We start from the raw sequence: 26,072 nt of genomic DNA, 5'->3' as shown, positions 1-26,072 counted from the left end.
CCACCTGATGGAAAGTGGTAACCATCGCCTATAGACATGAGCAGTACCATGGACATAACAGAGTATGCTGTTTCGCCCATGATATGCGTTGCCATTCCTGAGGACTCAGGTGTTATTCCTCTGTATCCTGTAAATTTACGCCATATCCCACCCTTCAAACCGAAACACAGCCATACAAACACAACTGCTTCACGGTAGAAACACGAATGGGACAGAGGTGCCCAAGCAATCGACTTTTGTACAAAGTCTCCCTCTGGTATTGATGACAAGTGTTGGTTGGTAACTTTAGGGTATTTATAGACTGATGCAGCTGGTCTCATTAGTACAATAAAAAAATAAAACAATATACAAAACACTTTATTAAAGCCTCAACTTGGACTCGTACATGGTCAATATCTTGTCAACTTCCACCGCTCGTTCCTTCAGCTTGGCCGTTTCCTGTGCGCTCAAAACGTTGCTCTGTTTACCCATATTTTTTATTAGGAAGTGTTGTATGAACAACCTTATACTTTCCCTGAACATGTGCAGTTTAGCCGGTTTAGAAATCCTGTGGAACACTTCGAGGCACGTTTGTAAGTTTTCGTTCATTATTATGGCTAGAAGGATTTGACGCATGAATCGAACGGTCGCCTTGTTCAGGTCCGAGAACTCGATTACCTGTAAATTCATTTAGACTTGTTTACATGTACTTTTAAATCGTCATTTTTTTTAATCCACTGCAGGATTCGGAAAGTTGTTATCTATTGAAAAGAGCTTGCGAGAAACTCAACAGTTACTTTTTTAAATCTCTGTTAACATTATGTGTATTTATTTAAATGTACTATGTCTAAAATTACATGGTCGTTAAGAGCCCGTGCATGATCGACTAACACCATGCACGTTTGTTATTCAAATAATCGTTTAGTGTGTAGGCTTTCTTCCATAAGTGTTTTTAGTAACAGTTATAAATTTATTAAAAAGGCAGATCCGAAATATCCTTCGGTATCTTATTATATAACATTTAATGAACATTCCCATAAAAGACTTACTAACTTTTTCTAAATGACACTTCGGAGCAGCAAGTTTGTATTTGTATCTAGTGTTAGGATTATTGAGATCGCTGTTTTTAAGAAACAGTTGAAGATTCCTGCTCTCTCTCATACAAAATGTTTACGTTTATGTATTATGAAGCTACGGTAAGAATATTTCATCATCATCATCATCATCATTTCAGCCATTATCCGTCCACTGCTGGACATAGGCCTCTCCCATAGACAACCATAAGGAACGGTCCTGAGCCACCTGCATCCACTAACACTGCAATGCATTTGAGGTAGTCACTCCATCTAGTGGCGGGTCGCTTACACTGCGTTTAAGCAATGTTCCACGTAACACAATAAGAGTATCTGCTTGTAAAAAATTTTAAAGAAATTATTAAACAGTAATAATAATTAATTAAAAAATAATTATAATAACATAACAGTATTAATAAATAATTAATTACCTTCAAAACGGACAGTGGCAACCCCTTCTCCATGATAAGGTGCACGAGCAGCTGGGCCAAGTTCGCGCTACTCTGTTTTGACAGATTCTCCAATTCCTTGATCTTGTCCCACACCGAATATTGTATGGAGAGCTGGAATTATATTATTTAATTAATAAAACATATTTATATATATATAAAGAGTTATGGGAAATTGGGCTTTGAATCAATAAAACAAGCTCTCCAATATTAACTACTAGTACTATTACTACTAGGAAGTCAATGCAAGTCTGCTCTCTAGCGCATGCAAGTATCGCTCGAAAAGGAGTGGGGCGGTGACGTAGCAAAGTGAAAGTTAAATACATGAGTCATTCAATATCAGTCTTTAGTCAAATGAGAGATTAATTTTTGCACATTAATTTAAATAATATCAACAAGAGTCATTATGGAAGTTATAGGAGCATCTAGATACCAGCTTGAACCCTTCGACTCAGTGCAGGGCTATGAGGATCGTCAATGATCCCAAGCTTTCAAGCGGTATGGAATCCCTTAAGTCTTAGGAGAGATTTTGCCTCACTCTGCGTGTTCTACCACTTGTACAATGTTGAAGAATGAGCTTCCTATCGAGGATTTTTCAAGAGACTACACCATGGGGTTTTTTTAAAAAAAAAAAAAAGGAATAAAGAGGTTTCTACAGGGTCGGTAAAGCGCGCGTAATAGCCCTGGTATTACATTAGGCCGGCCGTATGCTTGTTTGCCACATCAGTAACATTCCATAGGTGAAAGAATTTTTAAAACCGTATGAGTTACTTTGAAGTTTATCTATTACAAACGAACAAACAAATCTTTCCTTTTTATAGTATAGAGTAAGTAAATAGAAGATAGGAGAAGAAGACATAAAATTATTTTTATTCATTATATAGTCCATTAAAAATATAGGCCGTTACCAATATCACAAAAATCGATATTATCTTTAGAAATCATGTACACTTTGCGCTAAGCGAGATGCTGTAACGTAAAGCGCAGTACACCCCCTTAAGAAGACTTCCGGATGACGTCGTAACAATTGTCAGAAACGACAAACATGGTAAGTTCATAAAATTTCTTTTATATACCGTCGAATTATTATCCTGTAACATTTAAAAATACCTGATATCTCCTATCGGTGTCGCATAGCTTCTGTCCCAGTACCGCGTAGTAAGGGTTGTAAGTTCTCTCTTGCAGGCAACAAGCTAGCAACACGTGGACTATCTCTCTCTCCTGTTGACCCCTTAGACCCAAATGCTGAAGCTTTTCGAAGGCATCCATGTAATCCTGTAAAAGTAATCACTATAACGTCAGTCCTGCATTTGTTACATTATTTAGGGTTGCCAAATTCTGTTTGTTTTTTTTTAAGTTTAAATTTATTTGATGCGTCTTTACACAAGACTTCATCTACATGACTTGGATATACTCGTAATGATTGCGTATAGCCTAAGCGGAATTTTTTATGCAACTTAGAAAGGCAAACAAGCTGACGGCCCACCTGACGGAAAATGGTAACAGTCGCCTACAGACATGAGCAGTACCATGGACATAACAAAGTATACTGTTTCGCCCATGATACCTGATAGAGTTTACTATCAATCCCTTTCCCCCTTTCACAACTTGCTTGGATTAGCTCAACCAATGATTATGTTAGCATACACATACTATTTGGTATAGAGTCTATTCTATTCGTGTTTCTACCGTGAAGCAGTTGTGTTTGCATCGTTGTGTTTCGGTTTGAAGAGTGGGATATCGCAGTGAATTTACATGGTACAGAGGAATAACACCTGAATCCTCAGCAATGGCAACGCATGGGGGGTATCATAGGCGAAACAGTGTACTCTGTTATGTCCATGGTACTGCTCGTGTCCATTGGCGACAGTTACCACTTTCCATCAGATGGACCGTCAACTTGTTTGCCTTTCTAAGTTGCATAAAAAATACATTTTTTTAATAATTTCAGCCGTTAACTGTCCACTGTTGGACATAAGCCTTCCTCATAAGTGGAGTTTTGCCAGTAGTTGCCATGCTTGGCAGGCGGATTGGCAACCGCAGTTAAGCTTTTAGAGATGTTTTAAGGGGGACGCTGCTGCCCAACCCTCGCCCTACTTTAGTCGCCTCTTACGACAACCACGGGAAAGAGGTGTCCCATTCTATACCGGGACCATACGGCGAATAAAATGTTCTAAATATAAATACGTTTTGTGATTTACACCATATGTAAAGTTAGTTTTTATTTTCATTTGTATAATACACGTAATCTATAAGAGTCTATCGCTCGCATAAATTAATAATAAATAAAAATATATACCTCAGCGGACATTATAACGCAGAATATGCTCCTTCTAACATCTGTGTTCATCCTCTGTTTTCTGGCTAGTTCTAGAAGTTTCTGGTCGGTGGTGGCGGGCAGTTTCACTGTCGTCTTATCCTCCTGCCGGGCTTGGTTTCCCTCCCATGCGGAGCCGACTATCCACCACTTTCCTTTCTCGTCCGCTGTAAATAACAATATTTACACAAATTAAAATAAAGACATATAGTCCTGGTATAGATTTTTTTTTAATGGGTGATGGAATGGAATAGTAATCCTGCCTGTGCAATCGGTATACGCTGGGAAGGCACCAGTTAGGGATAATAGGCGACAATGAAAGCAGGTCAGTTAGCCCATCATGACGAATTCCACTAGAATTAACCACGATGGTTTCCAGGAAGAACCGCGTGGAGGTCGACCTGTTGGCGTATATTCCTAGCAATGAGACTGGTAGTTCGCATTACTAACAATCCCTTCCCCCCTAGTAGATATAGGTCATCCCTGTCTACCCTACAAGGGGCTTGTCGTGAAGATATGACACCTTGCATGTCGTAGTCATGCAGCTTGATATGCATATAACAAATAAAGGTCATCCCTGCACACTCAGAGTACCATTTAGGGTCGGCAAGTTACAGTAACTGTTTACCATCAGACCAGCTGTATGCTTGTCTGCGACTTTCGTGGTATGGAAAATTAAGCGCGCATGGGTAATGTCGTAAAGATACAACACCTTGCAGTAGATCACGCAGCTTGATATGCATATAAATCTACGTCATCTGTGTCCAGTCTGGATACCCTCTAGGTAACGAGCACGTGACACCCCTAGTGTTGCAGGCGCCCACAAGTAACAGTAACAGTTTACCATCAGACGGGCTGTATACTTGTCTGCGACATTCGTGGTATAAAAAAAAAACCTCGCAAGAGTAATGTGGTGAAGATAAGATACCTTGCAGCAGGTCGTGCAGCCTGATGTGCAGCGGCGCGCCGTAGTTCCCGCGGCGGACGGCGGCGCGAGCTTGCTTGCGGAGCTGCTCGGCGTACGTCGGCTCGTAGCCCGGGATCTTGTTCAGGTTGTTGTTCTTCACCGCCAGCAGCACCTCCAGCAGGAACTTGATGCGAGAGCTGCGGTGTATAAATGGGAAACTAGATGATATCCCGTTAAATAAATAAATATATACATACATAAATAATAGAGGAATAACACCCGAGTCCTCAGGAATGGCAATGCATAGGGGGTATCATGGACGAAACAGTATACTCTGTTATGTCCATGGTACTGCTCATGTCTATAGGCGACGGTTACCACTTTTCATCAGGTAGGACGTCAGCTTGTTTGCCATTCTAAGTTGTATAAAAAATTGCAGTACTAGTAATAATTGATATCCATGATGATTTTAACGAATGACAAATTTTATTAGGTATATTAGTAAGATTTTAAGCATAATGTCTCTTTCACTCGTGAATTTACTGGGCACAGAGGAATAACACCTGAGTTCTCAGGAATGGCAACGCATGGGGGGTATCATGGGCGAAACAGTACACTCTGTTATGTCCATGGTACTGCTCATGTCTATAGGCGACGGTTACCACTTTCCATCGGGTGGGCCGTCAGCTTGTTTGCCATTTTTAGTTGCATAAAAAATACATTAGAAATATTACTATTCTATTATTAAAAAAATGTTCATGCTTACTTTTATGTTTTATTCGAGCAGTAAGCACTATCTACTTCTCTCATCTTCGTGTATAATATATTATATCATATATATGTGTAAGTATATTTGTTATTTATATAATATATTTATTACTACATAGTATAAAACAAAGTCGCTGTCACTGTCTGTCCGTCCCTATGTATGCTTAAATCTTTAAAACTACGCAACGGATTTTGAAGTGTTTTTTTTAATAGATAGGTTGATTCAAGAGGAAGGTTTATATTTATAATACATGCATAATATTATAGAGAAATACTGATAAATTTAGAGGTTTCTAATGTTTAATGGTTTGTATTGTCTAATGACAAAAAAGCTGTAAACGTTGTTTATAAAAACATTCTGTAGTAGGTAGGTATATTTAGTATCAGCATTGCACCCGTGTGAAGCAGGGATAGGTCGCTAGCTTATATATATATATATATGTATAAACTTTAGTATATATCAATTATTACTAGTACTGCATTCGAGTATTCTGACATTTCCCTATGGTTGACTGGGAGAGAATGCTTTTAGCATTAAGTCCAGCTTGTACAAATATATATACACAAATGAATAAATAAATAAATACTATAACAAATTATTACAAATAATTGTAATACAGTTACTAAAAGAGCAAATGAAACAATCTAAGTTGAATAAAAAATTAAAAAACAGGTTACCCATTGGCAGCGCTGGAGCTCAGCTTGGCCACTTTGGCTTGTGTCTCGTGTATGAAGTTCTTCAACGCCAAAGGTTCCTCCTTCCTCAGCACGCCGCCCACGCTCCGCAGCGCGACCAGCACGCATTCTATATTCTTCTCTGATATCTCGTCCATCAATCGACCGAAGATATCGTATAAAAGGCTCGCGTGGTAGATCTGGAATTAACATTACAGTAAACTGGCTTTTACCTGCAACTTCGTTCGTGTTTTTTTACAACACAGGGGGCAAACAAGCATGCGGCTCACCTGATGGTAAGTGACTACCGCCGCCCATGATCACCCACAATACCAGCGGCATTGCAGGTGTGCTACCGGCCTTTTAAAAAGGAATATATTCTTTTCTTGAAGGTTATGTTGTCGTATCGTGTGACCGGAATTAATCACTGACCAGGATAAGTATATATAGCTTGTAGTAAAAGTATATATTACGTTTCTCCATCCAAAGGTTGCGTGGAAGAGATCGTTCTTAGCGATAAGGCCGCCCATTGTTTTCTCAGTGTAATATTTTCTTGTAATTGTTTGTATTTATAATAAGTTTACTATTGTAATCTTATGAAGGAAACAATAAAGAGTATCTATCTATCTATCTATAGCCTATGTCCTTCTTTATTCCATATAGTATATGTAAAAATCTATATGGAATGAAGAAGGACCACCAAATATCAGCGATTGGTTTAGCTGTTAACACTCTAAGAGTTAATATACAAAGAAATGCACTTTCACATTTATAATATTAGTAAGGGTAATCAGGTGATCAGGGGGGAAAGGGGATTGTTAATAATGGGGATTAGCAACCCTATAACTAGCAATATACCCTATCAGGTCGACCTCCCCGCGGTTCCCCCTGAAAACAATCGTGCTTAATTATTGATGGTTTTTTTTATGGGTGAAAATGGTATGGCAACTCCGCCTGCGTTAACGGGATACGCTGGTGGAGCACCAGTGAAGGGTGATAGATGACAACGAAAACAGGCCAGTTAGCCCATCATGATGAATTCATCAGGAATTAACCATGATAGTTTCCAGGAACCGCGAGGAGGTCGACCTGGTTGGGTATATTGTTAGCAATGGGATTCTCAGTATCCATTATTAACAATCCCTTTCCCCCCCAATTATTGATGGTTTGATCGTGATGGGCCAACTGACCTGCTTTCATCTTTACCTATCATCTCTTACTGGTGCCCCGCCAGCGTATACCGATACCGCAGACGGGATTACCATTCCATTATCATCCATTCAAAAAAAATAGGTAATCATTATCTTTCTAGTAGAAAGACCGTCAGCTATCTTTTTTAATAGATAATTGTACGGTGTGGACTGCCGTTCGGTGAGCGTGGACTGTAGGGGCGTTGGTTCAGGCTGGAGTGAAACACAGCGATTACTATTCTGAAGCCTCCGGTACCGTCTGAAGAGAGTATTTTTTCTTCTTGTCCTATTTCTTCTCGAGTGTAGTGCGTCGCTGCTCGGAAGCGAATGCCGCTCGACGGGAGGCGGCCTATCTTTATACCCGCCCGCTCGCACGATAACATTTCTAACTGTGCGAGCGGGACGGGGCGAGAGTGAAAGAGACGCGTATCTCTTTAGAAGGTACCATATAGCGTCTATTTATTTATTACAATTTGCTTTAGTTCTATTTATTTTTACAATTTCTATTTCTATTCGCAGGTAATAATGACAACGCACAAAGAATACTTTATTTAACTTACACTATAGGTATCTTAAATCTATGTAAAATCTATATAAAATAACAGTATACAAAAACGATTAAACTAGGGACTTAACAACTAATTATAAACATTGCTATAAATATCGCTATAATTACACATGTACAATAATGTCGCGAACATAATCTCCCGCCGCAGCTCTCGTAGCTGGAGTTAACTCGTGTTCGCGTCGCTCGATGTCGATGTGGGCAGTATGATCAACTTCTTTGTGGGTCGCCGTAGGATGCCCTTGTTCGTCCGCACGTCGACTGCTCGGATCTCGCCGTCTGGTCCAGGGTAGGTCGCCACCACCACGCCTCGCGGCCACGTGTTGCGAGGCAAGGTCCCATCAGCTATCAGGACCAGGTCGTCCATTTTGATGGCTCCGTGTGTAGCTCGGGGCTCCCGCCGGTGTTGTAACTCGGGTAGGTACTCCTTCACCCACCGGTTCCAGAAGCAGTCAGCTAGCCTCTGGCTGGCACGCCACTCCTTGTGTCCCGCCGCGTCGCTCTCTGTGAAGCTGCCTGGCAGTGGGACGCGCGATGGACCGCCCAATATGAAGTGATTGGGGGTTAGGGCGCTGTCGTCGTCTGCCGATGTCGACACGTGGGTTAGCGGTCGGCTGTTGAGGGTGTGCTCGACTTCGACCAGTAGAGTGTGGAGGACCTCTTCCTTGGGCGCCCGTTCGTTCAACGTGGCGGCTAGTGCGGTCTTCACGCTACGCACCAACCGTTCCCACGCACCTCCCATGAAGGGTGCGCTCGGGGGAATGTAGCGCCACCGGATGAAATGGACTGATGACTCTTCTTGGATGGCTTCCTCGGCTGCTTTCTTCAGTTCGACGTCGGCACCTTTGAGGTTGGTGCCTTGGTCGGACCATAATTCCGTGGGACACCCTCTGCGGCTTATGAAGCGCCGCAGGGCCATTATGGCGGAGTCCGTGCTGAGGCTGCCGGCGATTTCTAGATGGACTGCGCGCGTCGTTAGGCAGGTGAAGAGCACTCCGTATCGTTTCTGGTGAGTGCGGCCCACTGTCACGGTCATAGGCCCGAAGTAGTCTAGGCCGGTGAACGTGAACGGTCGCTGATGATGCGCCAGCCTGCTCTGTGGATGGTTGCCCGTTGATGGCTGCGCCGGTCTTGCTCTTCGTAGGCGGCACAGCTGACACCTCTTCAGCTCACCGCGGACGGCGTGTCGTAGGCGCAACACCCACAAGTGTTGTCGCACCTCGTTCGTGGTGATCTCGAAGCCGCCGTGGTGAAGTTTCCGATGCACCCATGCGATGTATAGGCGCACCCAGGCGTGGTTTCCGTCGACGATGGGGGGCTCTCGTTGCTCGGCTGACAGATCGGCGGCGGCTGCTATTCTCGATCGAAGTCGCAGAATGTCGTCGTTGTCTATGACGACCGACAGCTGTATGAGTCGACTGGATGACGGCAGCTGTTTCCCTCGTTTCAATGCTGCGATTTCGTCGCCGAACGCCTCTTGTTGTATCGCGCGAATCCATAGCCGTCGCGCGCGATCGAGGTAGTGTGTGTCTATGGGGATGAAACACACAGATGGACTATTGCTGTTCTTGATTTTCATCTTCGTCTTCTCTCTATCGACTTTCTTCGTGCGGGTCCAAGTGGGGTCGGCGCTCTCTTTCTTCTTGTTTCTTTTTCGGATGGCGGCACAGCGTTGACTGGTCGGTCGCAGGAGGTCGATGAACTGCAATACCCGTGCTGAACTGCGAACAAGTTTCAACCAATTAGAAAAACGTGACGGATCGGGTAATGCTATAGACAACTGCGTCGCGTTCTGTAGCTTGTGTACGCGTTCTTCTCCCGTTTCCGCTTGACTATCGTCGCTTGAACTATCTTCACGCGGCCACTGCTCTTCATTTTTGTCGAAATTCCTTTCGACCGGTCGGAGACGTCGCATTGCCGATTCATAGTTGTCCGGCGGCACAGGGTCGTCCTTCTTCCATAGTAACCCCGTCTCGTATCCTCCCGCCGGTAACGGACGAGTTTTCTCCTCTAAAATGCGTAGGGCGCGACGTTCCTCTTCATTGTAGGACCTCTTCGGTGCGATCCCCAGCGATTCGAGCGCGAAATGTTGCTTCATCATTTCTTCCATCGATTGTTCCTCTTCGTGTGTCGTCACTATGTGGCTGATTCTGTGCACCTGCTGTCTTGTCCTGCTGCGACTCGTTCCGTGCAGTACCCATCCCAGGTCGGTGAGTGATGCGACCGGCTGCGTGTCGGATCCTCTTCTGACTTCGTGGGCCAGCAGTAGGTGCCAGTTGTCTTGCCCCAACAGTACCGTCGGTTTGCCCTCTTCATAGACCAATTCCCTCTCTATGTCTTGTAGATGTGGACAGCCCTTGATGACGCTGCGCGGTACCGACTGCGGTGATAACTGCAGTCTGTCCATCGTCCGTGCCCCCACTGTGTATTCTTGTGAATTCCGCCCGCGGATCTTGAAGTGAACACGCGTCGATTGAGCTGCGTTGATCCGTGCCCCGGCCACACCTTCCATGTAGAAGGGTGCGGGGGGGCCCGTAGCACCGATTCGCTCCGCCACCGCCGTCTCGATGATGGTGCAAGTCGACCCGTCGTCCAGTAGCGCGTAGGTGTCGCACGTTCCCGTGGGACCGGTGACTCGTATCGGCAGGATCTTCAGGAACGCGATCTTGTCGTTTTCCCTTGCCGATGCGGCGACTGCGGCGGACTTGTCCTCGACGACGTGTGTTGTCACTTCATTCTCCGGCTGTTGTCGCGTGGTGTGCAGCAGAGGGTGATGAGTCTGCGTGCACTCATCCACTCCACATCTCTTGCTCTTGCAGGCGTGGCGAAATCTTCTCACTTTGAGGCAACGGAAACACAGCCTATGAGTCTTCGCTAGCTCCCATCTCGCCGATGTGTCTGCTTCCTTCATCGTCTTGCAGTCCGATGGAGCGTGTCCCTCTCGTCGACACATCGGGCACGGTGGTGTAGCGGGTTTCTCCTGCGTCGTGTATGTCTTCGCCGTCTTCCTAGGAGCGGACTCCCGCCGGTCTTCGGACGGTATCTCCTCGGCGGGGGCGAAGTTTCCACATCGTGCGGCGGTCCTTTGCAGGAACTGAGAGAGTGTTTTTTTTTTTTTTTTTTTATGCAACTTAGAATGACAAACAAGCTGACGGCCCACCTGATGGAAAGTGGTAACCGTCGCCTATAGACATGAGCAGTACCATGGACATAGCAGACTATACTGTTTCACCCATGATACCCCCCATGCGTTGCCATTCCTGAGGACTCAGGTGTTATTCCTCTGTACCCTGTAAATTCACGCCATATCCCACCCTTCAAACCGAAACACAGTCATGCAAACACAACTGCTTCACGGTTGAAACACGAATGGGACAGAGGTGCCCAAGCAATCGACTTTTGTACAAAGTCTCCCTCTGGTGGTTATGAGGTCCGGTTGTCCCTCCGGTTGGTCGTTGGCGAAATCGTAGTACTTGAAGCGTAGTACCGACGGCATCTTCTCTGTGACGTTTCTCACTATTTCTTCGTTGTAGAGGTAGTGACTCTTGTTCAGCGCTCGTATCGTGGCGATGACGTTCTGCACCTTGCTCGCGAAGAGGCAGACGTCTCTTGCGTTGTCCGAGAGTCGTGGTAGCGCGCGGAGTTTGTTCAGTTCGGCTGTGACGAGTGCTCCAGGGCGGCCGAACCTCGCGGCTAACATCTTCATCACTTCTTCTGCGGTCGTAGACCCGACGAATAGGGAGCGTGCCGCGTCCTTTGCGGCCCCCTTCAAACTTCTGCGCAGTCTTGCTAGGTTCTCCTGTTCTGTGTGTTGACTTGCGCTTTCTTCATAGGCCATCTTCCATGGTAACCACTCGCTCGACGATCCATTGAAGACTGGCAACTCGGTGACTCTTGACGCTGTGGAGGGCAGTATGTTGCGAGCGGCCATCTGCATGGCGATCGCAAACTCATTACAATCGATGCCCACCTTCAGCACCGGTTCTTCTTTCTTCATCGACTGCATCGCTGCTGCTATCGTAGGAATGGCGGCATGTGGGTCAACGTGGCGTGCGTGGTCCCGGTGAAGTGCGTCGCTGCTCGGCTGTGGCGGCGGCGCTCTCGAATCCTCTTCAACGGGTCTCGATGGGACGAACCCCTGACGCTTGCCGGTGACTTCTTCTATCTCTGGTACATGCGGCTCCATTGTGAGTGCCAGCGTGCTTCGATGAACCCAATCCGACGTTCGTTCTCTTCTGACGGTAGCGTCGTCGTCTTCTATTTCCTCGTCGTCCTCTGATTCGGCTTCCAGGGCGGCGACACGTGCAGCAGCCAATTCCACCTCCTTTCGAAGTAGCTCCTCCCGTGCCTTGGCCAGAGCCTTCTTCTTCTGCGAGGCCGTGGTGCGAACCGTGCGTGCCGTGCCGTGCTTCGGTTCCTTCTTCCTTGCTGTCTCCTCTGTCGTTCCTGTGGCTTCGGTAGTCTCCGTGGCTCCTGTGGTCGTCGTATCGCCGGACGTGTTCGTAGTCGATGTGGTGGCGGCGGTAGACGACGTGGCAGCGACAGAAGACATTCTGACAGCCGCAGACGACGTGGTGGCAGCAACGGACGGCGTGGCAGCGACGGACAGCGTTCCGGCGGCCGTAGTCGACGTGGTGGCGGCGGACGTTGTGGCTTCGGTGACGGCGATTTTCTGCTGCGACGACTTCATGTTTCTCGTAGTCGGCATTCCGGCGATCCGGCTTCAGAATGGTCTTCCTCCAGCGATCCGGCTTCTCGATGTACCAACGGTGTTCCTCCAGCAATCCGGCTTCTCGAAGGACCACGAATGTACGGTGTGGACTGCCGTTCGGTGAGCGTGGACTGTAGGGGCGTTGGTTCAGGCTGGAGTGAAACACAGCGATTACTATTCTGAAGCCTCCGGTACCGTCTGAAGAGAGTATTTTTTCTTCTTGTCCTATTTCTTCTCGAGTGTAGTGCGTCGCTGCTCGGAAGCGAATGCCGCTCGACGGGAGGCGGCCTATCTTTATACCCGCCCGCTCGCACGATAACATTTCTAACTGTGCGAGCGGGACGGGGCGAGAGTGAAAGAGACGCGTATCTCTTTAGAAGGTACCATATAGCGTCTATTTATTTATTACAATTTGCTTTAGTTCTATTTATTTTTACAATTTCTATTTCTATTCGCAGGTAATAATGACAACGGGGTGCTAGGTCGGAAAACCTCCTAGTGCGCCCTGGTCATTGTATGGTCGCTTGTCCTGGTGGATACGTCCGGCGGGAACGGCGGCTGACAATGGCTGGGGACGGTGCACCCCGGGCAACGGCGGTAAGTGACGTCTGCTTAGAGATGTCGCTTACCGACGGCTAATATTCCGACAGTGGTGTATGGCGGGCCCAAGTCCTTGGGCCTGTCGTGTTCGTTCGGGGAGCGGGTTCTGTCCCGCGACTCCTCATAGTAGGAGTGGTCGGCGGACCCGGCGGGTGCTTTGCTGCACAGCCGGGCTGGTTTTTGTGCCACCGCCGGAAAACCGTAATCCCTCACGAAGGTGTGGTCATGTTTCGCACCCGAGTGAGGGGACGGAGGCCTTGGCTTAATTGCCTGGGCCGCGAGGAGACAACCTCTATAAAAACCGTTTGTTTAAGCTCCGGTGCCTGGCGAGGGACAGTTCACTCTGTGGAGCACGCCGCTGGATACTTATTTCGGTCGGCGTGTTCTGCGGAGTGGGCGGGTCGGTGACGTAACATCGGCCACAAGGGCACCAACCTTTGGGCACCTGCCGCACCCAAAGCGTAGTAGGCCGTGCATGGAAGCAGGGGGCTACCCCATGCACGAAACCAATCCCCCATACTCGTGGGAAATTCATGGAATCTCAACTAAACAAAATAAAAAACATTGACGTAGTGTCCGTGAAGGACGGAGAAGATGTGGTGTCCGAGAAGGACGGAGTTGATGTGGTCGGCGCTTCATCGAGAGCTTCTGCTAAGATGAAGAGGCAGAATGTGGCTATCACGCGGCCACAGACATCCAAAAAAGGGGAGCCTGGGTATATTGAGGCTATTGAGGGCTTGGAAGCGAATCCAAAGTCGCTTAGTACGCTCGGATTTGGTGGACGCCAGGGAGACATGGCCTTTTGGTCGGCCTCAGAGGCCAGTGATGAGGAAGGTACAGAGGTGGCTATGCGAGAGGTAGAGCTTGACTCGCAGAAAAGTAGACGCGTTACGCGGTCGCAAACCAAGAGTGGCTTATCACGGCTGCCGACCCCGTTCGCGTCCAGAGATTCGTCGGTGGAGTCAACTGCCCGGAAAAGAAAGCGTGATGGTGAACTGGTCTCTGATTCCAGAGACTCGAGCGTCGATGTTGGTGGAGACTTCAGGAATACAGTTGTTGGTGGTTCCGGCCAACACTATCATGAAGTGGGGAAGGCCACGACGCACCTTGCCTACTTGGAAGACAATAGCTTTAGGCTATTGTCGGAGGATGTGGCATCCCAGTCGGGACCTCCCAAGAAGAAGGGAAAAGGGAACGGCAAGAAGTCCCCTCCCCAAACCTCTGAGAAGCAAACGGTGGCGGAAGCGTCCGTTGCCAGGTTGAAGAAGGCGATGCACGCCAACGCGATGCAACTCAGGGAAGCAGTCCGCAAGTGCGGTAATTTAAAGGGGGCTTCCGTTAAGGAGCTGAAGGAGGGTATATCCTCCTTTGAGATGTTGGCAGACAGGCTTGGTGTCGACCTGATCCCGACTTCTATGGCACCAGTGCTGGCAAAAAACCAGCGTCTGGAGGACGAGGTCAGGGAGCTGAAGCGCCAGGTGGCAGAGATCCTTGAGGACAGGAACCGCACCGCGAATAGGCGTGCTGCTCCCCTCCACCACCTCCAGCGAGGCATGAGAGATCCTCCCTGGCTAGGGCTAATGCCCCCGGGCATGCTCCTGAGCGTGACCTCCGCGAGATCCTGGGCTTTGATCCGGACGAGTTTAAGGCGCAGATCTTACAATCTGTTGGAGCCGCTGTAAACCAGAGGATGGACCTGGTCTGCAGAAGGTTTAGTGGGTATAACGGTCCTCTTGCCTCCCCGTCCAACATCAGTGCTCACTTTCTCGATGTTGAGGGAGAGAACGAGGAGATGATGTTTGACCACCCTGAGCATCCAGCTAACTTCAGGCCTGCCCTAAGGAGAGATGCGCGCATCCGCGACCTTGCGAGCCAGCCAGCGGCGGGTGCTATCAAAGCCCGCCTTTCAGCGGAACGGCAGCCCAATCAGGCGGCCGGAAGGGTGCAGCAACCGCAACCTACTGCTGTCAGACCTCTCTCTTCGCAGGTCCTGGATGGGAACTGGCCGTCGCTGCCGACGATCCTCCCCCGGGAAAATCCAGAGGCTATGGCTTCAGAGGAGACTTGGACTGAGGTGTCCAGGCGCAGAGGGCGTCAAACTCAGATGCGGGATAGGCAGATGACTGCTAAACAGCATTCTCGTCGTGCAGGAGGCCCGGCCCAACAGCCACAGAAGAATGGCGGTGGCAAGCCCTCCCCAGCAAAGCTCCGTGCCCCGCGTTCAGCAGCGGTGGTATTGGCTCTGAACCCCGAGGCTGAGGGGCGCGGAGTCACTTACTCCCAGATTATCCGGGAGACCAGGAGTAAAATCAGTCTCCCGGACATGGGGATCGGGGGGGTAAGAATGAAGGTGGCAGCTACGGGCGCCCGGATTATTGAAATCCTGGGCGCTGAGAATGGTGGTCATGCGGATCAGCTGGCTGAGAGGATCCGACAGGTCCTTCCTGAGGATTGGGTAAAGGTGTCCAGGCCTTGCAAGACTGCCGAGATGAGGGTACTGGATTTGGACGATGCTGTGACCCCTGAAGAGGTCGCAGAGGCAGTCGCTAGGGAGGGGGTTGCCGGCCGGATGAAGTCAGGGCCGGCACAATCCGCAGAGGCCCCTCCGGCCTAGGTACCTGCTGGGTCAGAGGACCCGTCGTTGCGATCAAATGCATTACGACGGCGGGTCGTCTTGGCATTGGCTGGGTCAAAGCCAGGGCCGAGCTTCTTAGGGCACAACCCCTGCGCTGCTTCCGGTGTCTTCACATCGGGCACGTTCGTACCAAATGCACACTTGCGGAAGACCGGAGCGGACTATGCTTCCGCTGCGGAGAGGCTGGCCACAAGGCGGCGGTCTGTAGTGCTGCCCCAAAGTGCATGCTATGCTCGGCGGCGGGTCGTCCTGCCAACCACCGAGTGGGGGCAAAAACCTGTACCCCCCCTCAGGGGTGGAAAAGAGGGCCAACTATGACCCCTACCGCTGGACCTTCCCAGAGGGGTGTGCAGGAGGCGATGGAACTTCGATAAATGCACCATCGCATCCTGCAAGCGAATCTGAACCACTGCCGCGACGCTCAAAATCTTCTTTTTCAGAGCGTCGCAGAAATGGGAGTGGATTTGGTTGTGGCCGCCGAGCCTCTGTTTATCCCTCTAGGGGATAACTGGTTCGGCGATACTGATGCGCTGGTTGCGGTAGGAAGTGTTGGTAGGAAACCTACCTCCCCGCAGGCCGTGGGTCTCTTCAGTTCGTCCGGCATCGTTGGTGTGAGCTGGGGGGAAATCCTCGTCGTCGGGGTGTACTTCTCTCCCAACAGGAGTTTTGCTGAGTTCGGGCAGTACATAGATGGGTTGGGAGCCCTTATAGGACAATTTTCAACCCGTCCTGTGATGGTGCTCGGTGACCTCAATGCGAGATCAATGGCGTGGGGCGACCGGGTTACCACTGCTCGCGGCAAGCTCCTGGAGGATTGGGCGATCGCGGCTGGCTTAGTGGTCCTAAACCACGGGTCAGCTGCCACGTGTGTGCGATTTAATGGCGAGTCGATAGTTGACATTTCGCTCGCCAGTTCTACAATCGCACACAGGGTACGGGGCTGGAGAGTAATGGCCGAGGTGGAGACCATGTCTGACCACCGTTATATTCGGTTGGACGTGCTCCCCTCGTCCATGGCCCCGGCCCATGATCACCGGGGGGGTAGGCACGTCCCGACATTCCCCAAATGGGCATTGAGGCGTCTTGATAGGGACGTCTTGATGGAGGCTTCCTTAGTTCAGGCCTGGGCATCAGACAGTCGTCCCAGGCCTGTGGAGGTGGAAGGGGAGGCACACCAGTTCACGGAGGTATTGACGCAGATATGTGATGCGTCAATGCCTCGAGCCGGTCCCCCTCCTACTCGGCGACAGGTGTACTGGTGGTCGGAGGAGATAGCGGCCCTCAGAGACGAATTGGGGGCCGCTCGACGTCAGTACACGCGGTATCGCCGCAGAAGGACGGGCCGCACCGCCGAGGAGGAAGCTGAGCTGTATAGGATCTATCGGGGGAAGACGAAAACCCTGCGGCTAGCCATCACCAGCGCCAAGGAGAGGGCCAGGAAGGAGCTTCTCGAAACTCTCGAGAGGGATCCATGGGGGCGCCCGTATCGTACGGTAAGGGGCAAAATGCGCCCCTGGGCGCCCCCGGAAGCGGAACGCATCCCGCCTCAACAGCTGGAAGAGGTACTGGCTGCGCTTTTCCCAGCGCAGCCGGAGTTTACACCCCCTCCCATGTTACCGCGGAGCCATGAGGTTAGTGGTGCCGGAGTTGTAGGGGCCACGAGAGTCTCCCAGGAGGAGTTTGCAGCGGCTGTGGATAGGCTCCGGGCGAAAAACACCGCCCCGGGGCCTGATGGAATACCCGGCCGCGTTCTAGTCCTGGCCCTGGGCGCCCTAGGGGACCGTCTCCGGGACCTGTTCGACAGGTGCCTGGAGACGGGACGATTTCCCGACGAGTGGAAGATGGGCAGAGTGGTCCTCTTACGGAAGGAGGGGCACCCCGCAGGTTCCCTTGCACCCTCGGCATTCCGTCCCATAGTACTACTGGGGGAGGTCGGCAAGCTGTTTGAAAGAATAATAGCTGGTCGCCTCAACCAACACCTGTCCCAAGTAGGTCCCGGCCTCAGTCCGAGGCAGTTCGGATTTCGTGCGGGTCTGAGCACCATCGATGCCGTCGCTCGTGTTCGGGCTCTCTCGGATGAGGCGACGTCCTGCGGTGAGGTGCTGTTGGCGGTGTCGCTCGACATCAAGAACGCCTTCAACACTCTGCCATTTGCGTGCATTAGGGAGGCACTAAAATATCATCAGGTGCCTCCCTACTTACGGGACGTAATCGGGGCCTACCTAGAGCACAGGATAGTGCACTGCGTGGGACAGAATGGGGCGGTAACGTCGAGGGAGATGCAGCGTGGTGTCCCACAGGGGTCGGTGCTAGGACCGATCTTGTGGAACATCGGGTATGACTGGAACTTGCGGGGTGCTCTACTTTCCGGCAGCGATGTTGTCTGCTATGCAGATGACACACTTGTTGTTGCCAAGGGGAGGACTTACAGGGAAGCTGCCCGTCTTGCCACGGCAAACGTGGCACTCGTCGTCGGTCGTGCGCGTCGCCTTGGGCTCCATGTGGCGCTGGAGAAGTCGGAGGTACTATGCTTTCACAGACCCCGACGAGCGCCACCAGAGGGAGCCCACATAATGGTCAGTGGCCAGAGATTGGTCGTCAAGCCCCATATGAGGTACTTAGGGCTTGACTTAGACAGTCGCTGGAACTTCCGTAAGCACTTCCAGAGGTTGGCCCCCCGCCTTATGGCGGCTGCCGGTGCTCTAAGCCGGCTGCTGCCAAACATAGGAGGGCCAGGAGGGAGCGCACGTCGCCTCTATCTTGGGGTGGTGAGGTCCATGGCCCTGTACGGGGCTCCAATATGGAATAGGGCCCTGAGCAGGCAAAATGTGGCTTGTTTAAACAGGCCACATAGGGCCATGGCAATCCGCATTATACGCGGATACCGCACTATCTCCACGGAGGCGGCGTGTGTGATGGCGGGCTCGCCGCCCTGGGACTTGGAGGCCAATGCCTGTGCGTCGGTCTATGAGTGGCGTGCAGAGCGGAGGCGCCAGGGTGCCGAGCCTTCCAGGCTGGAAGTTGCGCTGCGGAAGTACCACATTCGACGGGTCCTGCAGCGGGAGTGGGAACAGCGGCTGGCCGATCCATCGGCCGGCCGAAGGACCGTCGAGGCTATCCGTCCACTTCTTAAGAAGTGGATGGATAGGCGGCGAAGGCCGCTGACCTTCAGGATGACACAGATACTGTCCGGGCATGGGTGCTTTGGGCGATATCTGTGTCATGTCGCGCGCAGGGAGCCGACGGAGGAGTGCCATGCTTGTGGAGCGGACCAGGACACGGCGGAGCATACGCTGGAGGAGTGCCCAGCGTATGCCGATGAGCGTCGTATCTTGTCCGCGATAGTGGGGACCGATCTCTCACTGCCCGCCGTGGTTCGGCGGATGGTGAGCAGTGAGAGATCGTGGGAAGCGATGCTCGCCTTCTGCGACGCCGTCATGTCGCAGAAGGAGGCGGCGGAAAGGGAGCGGGAGAGTGCCACTTTCGCACCGTCAATCCGCCGCAGACGAGTCAGACGCAGAAGGAGGGGCGCGCCCAGTTCCGCCCCTCCTCCTTCCCCACTAGGGCCGGGGTGATACCTGTGGGAAGGTATTGTCCCAATGGTCCTGGGGGATGTGCTAATATACCGGCGCATCCTCCGAGTGGTAGGGTGAGCACGCCATCCACCCTATCTTGAGAGAGGAGACCTGTTCTTACCATCTGGGGGCGGGTCGCTGCCGTCTGAGATGTGGTGAGTGCGAAAGCGAACCCATGTCTCCGACATATGGCACCTCGAGGGTATATCGTCTGGTTTTTAGTGGGTACACCCCCACCTTACAGGGGAATTCCCACAGTACCCATTCACCTCCCACAAGGTGTATGGGTCTGCATAAAGCATTTTCCAGACGTTAAAAAAAAAAAAAAAAAAAAAAAAAAAAAAAAAAAAAAAAAAAAAAAAAAAAAAAAAAAATAGGTATCTTAAATCTATGTAAAATCTATATAAAATAACAGTAATAATGACAACGCTACAAAGAATACTTTATTTAACAATGCTTCAGTTCTGGTCTGACTTACACTATAGAAACCCCGTATCTTAAATCTATGTAAAATCTATATAAAATAACAGTATACAAAAACGATTAAACTAGGGACTTAACAACTAACTATAAACATTGTCACAGGGGGAGTACTTTGAAGGGGATAAAATTGATTTACCTGAATAATTGTAAAATAAAATTTTTAAAAAACTTATACGTAAATAAATATCGCTATAATTACACATGTACAATAATGTCGCGAACAATAATAATGAAATGGTAATTCCATTTACACTATCGGTATACGCTGGTGATAGGGTGAAGCCTGTGTTCAGCAGTGAACACTTAACGGCTGATATGATGGTGATAAACAATTAAATACCAGAGGGAGACTTTGTACAAAAGTCGATTGCTTGGGTACCTCTGTCCCATTCGCGTTTCATCCGTGAAGCAGTTGTGTTTGCATGGCTGTGTTTCGGTTTGAAGGGTGGGATATAGCGTGAATTTACTAGGTACAGTGGAATAACACCTGAGTCCTCAGGAATGGCAACGCATGGGGGGTATCATGGACGAAACAGTATACTCTGTTATGTCCATGGTACTGCTTATGTATATAGGCGACGGTTACCACTTTCTATCAGGTGGACCGCCAGCGTGTTTGCCTTTCTAAGTTGTATAAAAAAATTATGTAGTTCAAAATTAGCTCTAAAATTAAAATTTCTCTCTTAAATTATGTCTAATAATTTTACTATTTCTATATAACATAAAGACAAACGTAAGTCTTTAATACTTCTTTGTATGACTTTTTTTATTGGTGAAATAAGTCAAGGTGATATAATTCATGTTCAAAATTAAAGGAAAAGCAATGGACTCTCTTCTTAGCTTTGCAATGCATTAAAAAGGTGTCCGGACACGATCAACTTAAAGTGAACTTGTTCTTTTATAAAATTTTTTGGACATTCAATGTTATGATGGAAATTTCCACCATTATTTATGCAAAGAAGGGTTAAAAATCTAAATTTTTATTTATAAATGACTGAAACGAAATGATAATGAATAAAATCTACCTTGAAGCAATACAAATGTCCCAAACAAGACACCAAGTTATCTAATCTCTTGTCCTCCACCGGCTGCGGCGTTTGCATCATCGCGTCGAATTTCTTACACAACTCCTGCAAGAAATGGGCACCTGAAATATTAATTAATAAAACAAGATAAATTTATTAGATATAAAAAAAAATGATTAGGTATTAAAAAAGTATAGTCTGTCTAACATATACTTATTGAGACTCGCCCAATGAGCCCAAACCCTTTTTTCAAATAAAAAAACGCACAAAAATCGTTCCACCCATTTAGAAGATTTTTAGCATTATTGCCAGACTGACAGATAAATACATTTACATTATCTTCACACCCCTTTTGAAGAACCCCATGCTGCAGTTTCTTGGAAAAGCTGCTAAAAATGCTGTAGTTTCGTTGATGTCGACCTAACATTCCCTCCAGATTGGGTCGTTTAACGGTACTCACCAATCTCAGTAGCGACATTAGCGTGGAGTACGGAGACGAGGGCGGCATGCTCGGCCACCATTCGGTCGGGCGTGTGCGAGGGCGCCACTGTCGCCTCCATCCATAACTCCGTTAGCGCAGTATTCACAGAGTTACGGCTGTTGTTCGAGTATAAATTTTCTATAGAGGTGCACGCCCAGTGGAGATTCGTACCGGCTAGTTTATTCAGCACACCTGAAAGACGATTTCATTGCAATAACGTATATACAATGTGGGAAAGGGATTGTTAGTGTTTTACTCTTTTGAGAGCACTATGATAAACTGGTATTGCAGGCGTTCATAGGCTACGGTAACCGCTTACCATCAGGTGGGCCGTATGCTTGTTTGCCACCTCAGTGGTATAAAAAAAAAAAAAAACTGTGACCATTTTGTGTTACTATGGCATACACATGAAAGAAAGAAATTGTTGTTTATATAAAATGATTTTGCTTTCTGTTTTTTTTTGTGGCTTTTTTTTTGTATATAGATTCTTTTATCTCTTTTTATTGTGTATATCTGTATTATATGTATGTTTGTATTATTTGTGTGCTATAAGTAATGCAAATAAATTATCGATCTATCTGTTAGTAGTGTGGTCTAACAGACCTATTGCTAGATATATACCCTGGTTGATCTTCCAATGTTTCCCCCTGGAAACCATTGTAGTTAATGTATTGTTAAATTCGTTACGATGGGCTAAATCTATCTGTCTATCCCTATATTACTGTATGGTTTCGGTATAAAATGGGCCACCCTTCCTTCCCTGTGGGTGTCGTGAGTGACTAAGGGGATTTAATGAACGAGGGATAGGCAGCATCCCTCTTAAAACATCACCAAACCCTAACAGTTGCCAACCTAAGTCTTAACCGTGGCCAATACTGGCAAAACCCCTCTTATCAGTGTACCTATGTTCAACAGTGGTTTACAGCTTAATTTTTAATTAATTTTACAAAAATTTTACATCAATGATCAAATAAAAATTTAATATTTTCACGAAAATTACAAAATAAATGATAATCCAGTGAACAAAAACAAAATAAATTAATAGAAATTGTTATAACTTAAATGCTTACTTTTGATTTGCCGCTTCAATAGGGCCAAATCTTTGTCTGAAGCTACACCTTTGTTTCTTAAGTGAGGTGGTATGTAAATACCTTTTTCTTCCTGTAATAATGTAATAATATTATGTAAATGTTAATATCTTCATAAAGTAAAAAGTGTAAATTTGAGATAATATACTTTGTTTTAATATAAAATTTAATGAAAATATACACAAATGAATTAATGATAAGACTGTCTGCTGATGTCCAACTGGAATATGATTCAATAATTGATTAATTATATGTTTTAATTTGTTACTTATTTCATTTAGAAACTATTTTTGTTATTATTATTATTATGGTAAAACTTATTTATTTATATATATAATAATTAAGTTTTATCAAATCATTTAAATCATTTTACCAGAGGGAGACTTTGTACAAAAGTCGATTGCTTAGGTACCTCTGCCCCATTCGTGTTTCTACCGTGAAGCAGGTGTGTTTGCATGGCTGTGTTTCGGTTTGAAGGGTGGGATATGGCGTGAATTTACTGGGTACAGAGGAATAACACCTAAGTCCTCAAGAGTGGCAATGCATGGGGGGTATCATGGGGAAACAGTATACTCTGTTATGTCCATGGTACCGCTCATGTCTATAGGCGACGGTTACCACTTTCCATCAGGTGGGCCGTCAGCTTGTTTGGCATTTTAAGTTGTATAAAAAAAAATCAAAACAGACAATACAAAATGTATACATTAAAAATTATATACAGTAATCACAGATATACCTTTATAATATTTCCATCTTTGTCCCTCTTCCTGCCATAAATGTCTTCCCAAACATCCGGCTTCTCTTTCGCACTATTATCATTGTGATTTTCATTATCATCATCACCGGAAAAATTATCCAAGCCGTCATCACCAGATAGATGTGACACTTCATCTTCACTGAACACCTTACTTAGATCCTCCTCTGAAACGACCTTCTGATTGTTGCTAGATTTAACTGATTCTTTTTTGGACTTAATTGATTTTGTTGGTTTAACTGAAAATATATTTAAATACTCACAATTAATAATGTTTTTATTTATTTTATTTACACAATGGCCTAGCACTTTATATACCCTTGTTAATTGCAGCTTAAGTAATGAAATTTAGTGTACACATACTATATGGGATGGAAAAGGGGATAGGCTACTTTATATCTTGGTCAGTAAATATATTCTCATCATGTGGACAATGTCGAGGGTAAAAGTTAGCAATTAATAAACCTCACTCATGTGAACATAGTTGCAGATAAAACCCAGAAATAGAATTAAAGAATCAAAAATGTCAAGCATGTCATCCTAAAAATAAGAAACCATATGAAAACAAGTAAAATATTTTTTAATAGGTTTCATTCCAGTTATAACAATTCAAAATTTATTCACAAAAATAACATATACATCGTCAACTATATTGACACTATAGAGCAAAAAAAAGCTGTACTTTAATTTAATATTTGAATTCATGAGTACTTTACCTTCTGGTTCATCTTCTGACATTTCATCATCCTCTTCTAAGTCTGATAAATCATCACCACTGCCATATTCATCTCCATCTATGTCATCATCACTGTTATTTGACTCCCCATTATCAATATCATCAAATTCTTCATTTGAATCACTCATAACATCATTATTCTCTTTATCATTCTTTTTATCCTTTTCTGTTTCTTTATTTTTTTCTACTTCTTTATATTTCTTTTTTCTTTCAAGTTTACCTCCTGTTACTACTGCTAAATCTTCATCAAAATCGGATTCATCTTCAACATTGGCCAGATGCTTCTCAGCAGCGACAATCTGTTCTGATGTTGTTCTATCACATATTTCTAATAAATCTGATTGATTGAATGAAGTTTTATTATTATCAAACAAATTACTCTTGTAGTAAATTTAATTTTATTATTTGTTAATTTCTAATATGTTATGTCACATTGTGGCCAGATAAATATTATTTAAGCATTTCAGCAAGTCAGCAAATGCCTGACTACCCCTTTCGAAATTATAGTTCTGATAATATATTATTATTATCATAGTGAGTTAAAACATTAAATGTGTCATTGTCCAAATTCTATTGTTTAATTTCAACAATATTTTAAAACTCATGTTTATTTTTTAACTATATCTATATGCAGGTATAATGGGAACTTTATGAACTTGTTATGTCTGTCATTTTCAATAATTATTAAAAAAACTTCCACAATGGGAGGCTTCACGGCCTCTACAAGCTGTAGCCGGTAGTGGGAGACAAAACTTTGTGACACAAAGCTCATACTCCCCCCCCCCCAAAAAAAAAAACTTTGGAAAATAATTGTCAGAAATGACAAACATAGTCAGTCTGTAAAATTCCTGATATGCATATATATAGTCCATGAGAATATTTTCTATCATCAAAACCTAACTCTACTACTGTTCTTTCAATGAATAATATAATATCCATTGAAAACATAACTATTGAAAAGTAAAAAGATAAACCATTACACTACCAAGGTCATCCAATAGATAAAAAAGAACAACATACTGACAACTCTTACGAAACTGCCATAGGCACCTTGGTATAGAGAAGTTTTGACAAATATTTGAATAAAAAACTTTTTAAAGGATACAATCAAGTCCGTCATCTGCAAACCGATTATTTTTGTTTTTTGATTTATTTAATCCCAACTGCTTCTCCAATTTCTTGATGACTTTATCTTCTTCTTCGTTGGCTTGAAGAAGCATTTTCTTTCTTTGTTTATCCATTTCTTCTTTGAGACGTAAAGTTTCATTTTTCTCTTTTTGAATCTCTTTAGTAATTACATCTTGGATAGAAGGTTTTTGTTTCTTTTTCTAAAAATAAATAAATATGGACTTCTAAGGTCAAAACTTAATTTAAGAAGTGAGTAAAAAAACAAATACCTAAAATGTTAGATGTGTTTATGTTAATGAAATAAAATTTATAATTCTTATTAAATCTTTATTGTAGTACCTTGATTTCCTGAGGTAATTGCTGATCATCAGCCGGTCTTTTTACGAACTTTCCAGGTTCGTAAGACGGTTTTTCCTGGAAGGTTTTCTTTTTTAAATAATGTTCTTGACGATGTAACTTTTTAACTTGTCTTTTTTGTTTACGTATAGCTTTTCGGGAGTTACCTAAATTGGGATGTGGCCCTTTGTTAGTTTTTTTCATTTTATAGTAAATGTGTAATTAAAATTAAAACACAGAGAAATAATTTAAATTTTAAATACACGTTTAAAAATACATAAACTAAACTTTGAGGTTATATTGTATATAGAAATAGAACTCAAATCTGTCAATCTATCAATCATGTCAATGAACAGTATAGGTCCTTACCATAGATTAAGAATAGTACAAAGCAAGGTGTAAATAAATAACTTTCGTATCGAAATGACAAAAAAGTAATCACGTATATAAGACGTAAACAGACAGTTTGGTGAATAACGATCAAATCTATTTGATAAAAAAAAATTTGTTTATTTTAAAATAAATTAAACTTTGTCTTAAAGGATTTGCTTCTAGGATAGTAAAACAAGAAAAAGAATGTGTAATCTTTGGTGGAAT

At 45.8% G+C, this 26,072-nt stretch overlaps 1 protein-coding gene across 1 annotated transcript; it reads right to left on the bottom strand.

Annotated features, from left to right (window-relative positions):
• Window positions 1-341: 341 nt before the first annotated feature.
• On the bottom strand, window positions 342-25,798 carry LOC113515977 (nucleolar MIF4G domain-containing protein 1 homolog). The gene is made up of 13 exons (XM_026900295.3): window positions 25,479-25,798; window positions 25,117-25,339; window positions 23,992-24,348; window positions 23,258-23,514; window positions 22,504-22,594; window positions 21,413-21,625; window positions 20,953-21,074; window positions 6,172-6,368; window positions 4,747-4,922; window positions 3,801-3,985; window positions 2,612-2,776; window positions 1,484-1,615; window positions 342-657 (listed from the first exon to the last, which is right to left on the bottom strand). Exons 1-13 carry the CDS (start codon window positions 25,677-25,679, stop codon window positions 361-363), a joined length of 2,616 nt encoding a protein of 871 aa, XP_026756096.2. The 5' UTR covers window positions 25,680-25,798; the 3' UTR covers window positions 342-360.
• Between the last annotated feature and the right edge of the window lie 274 nt (window positions 25,799-26,072).

This window comes from Galleria mellonella, unplaced genomic scaffold (assembly GCF_026898425.1).
Source record: "Galleria mellonella isolate WM207_F2 unplaced genomic scaffold, CSIRO_AGI_GalMel_v1 utg56, whole genome shotgun sequence".
NCBI lineage: Eukaryota > Metazoa > Arthropoda > Insecta > Lepidoptera > Pyralidae > Galleria > Galleria mellonella.
Note: the sequence above shows the minus strand (reverse complement) of the source record. Positions and strands in the feature narration are given on the sequence as shown.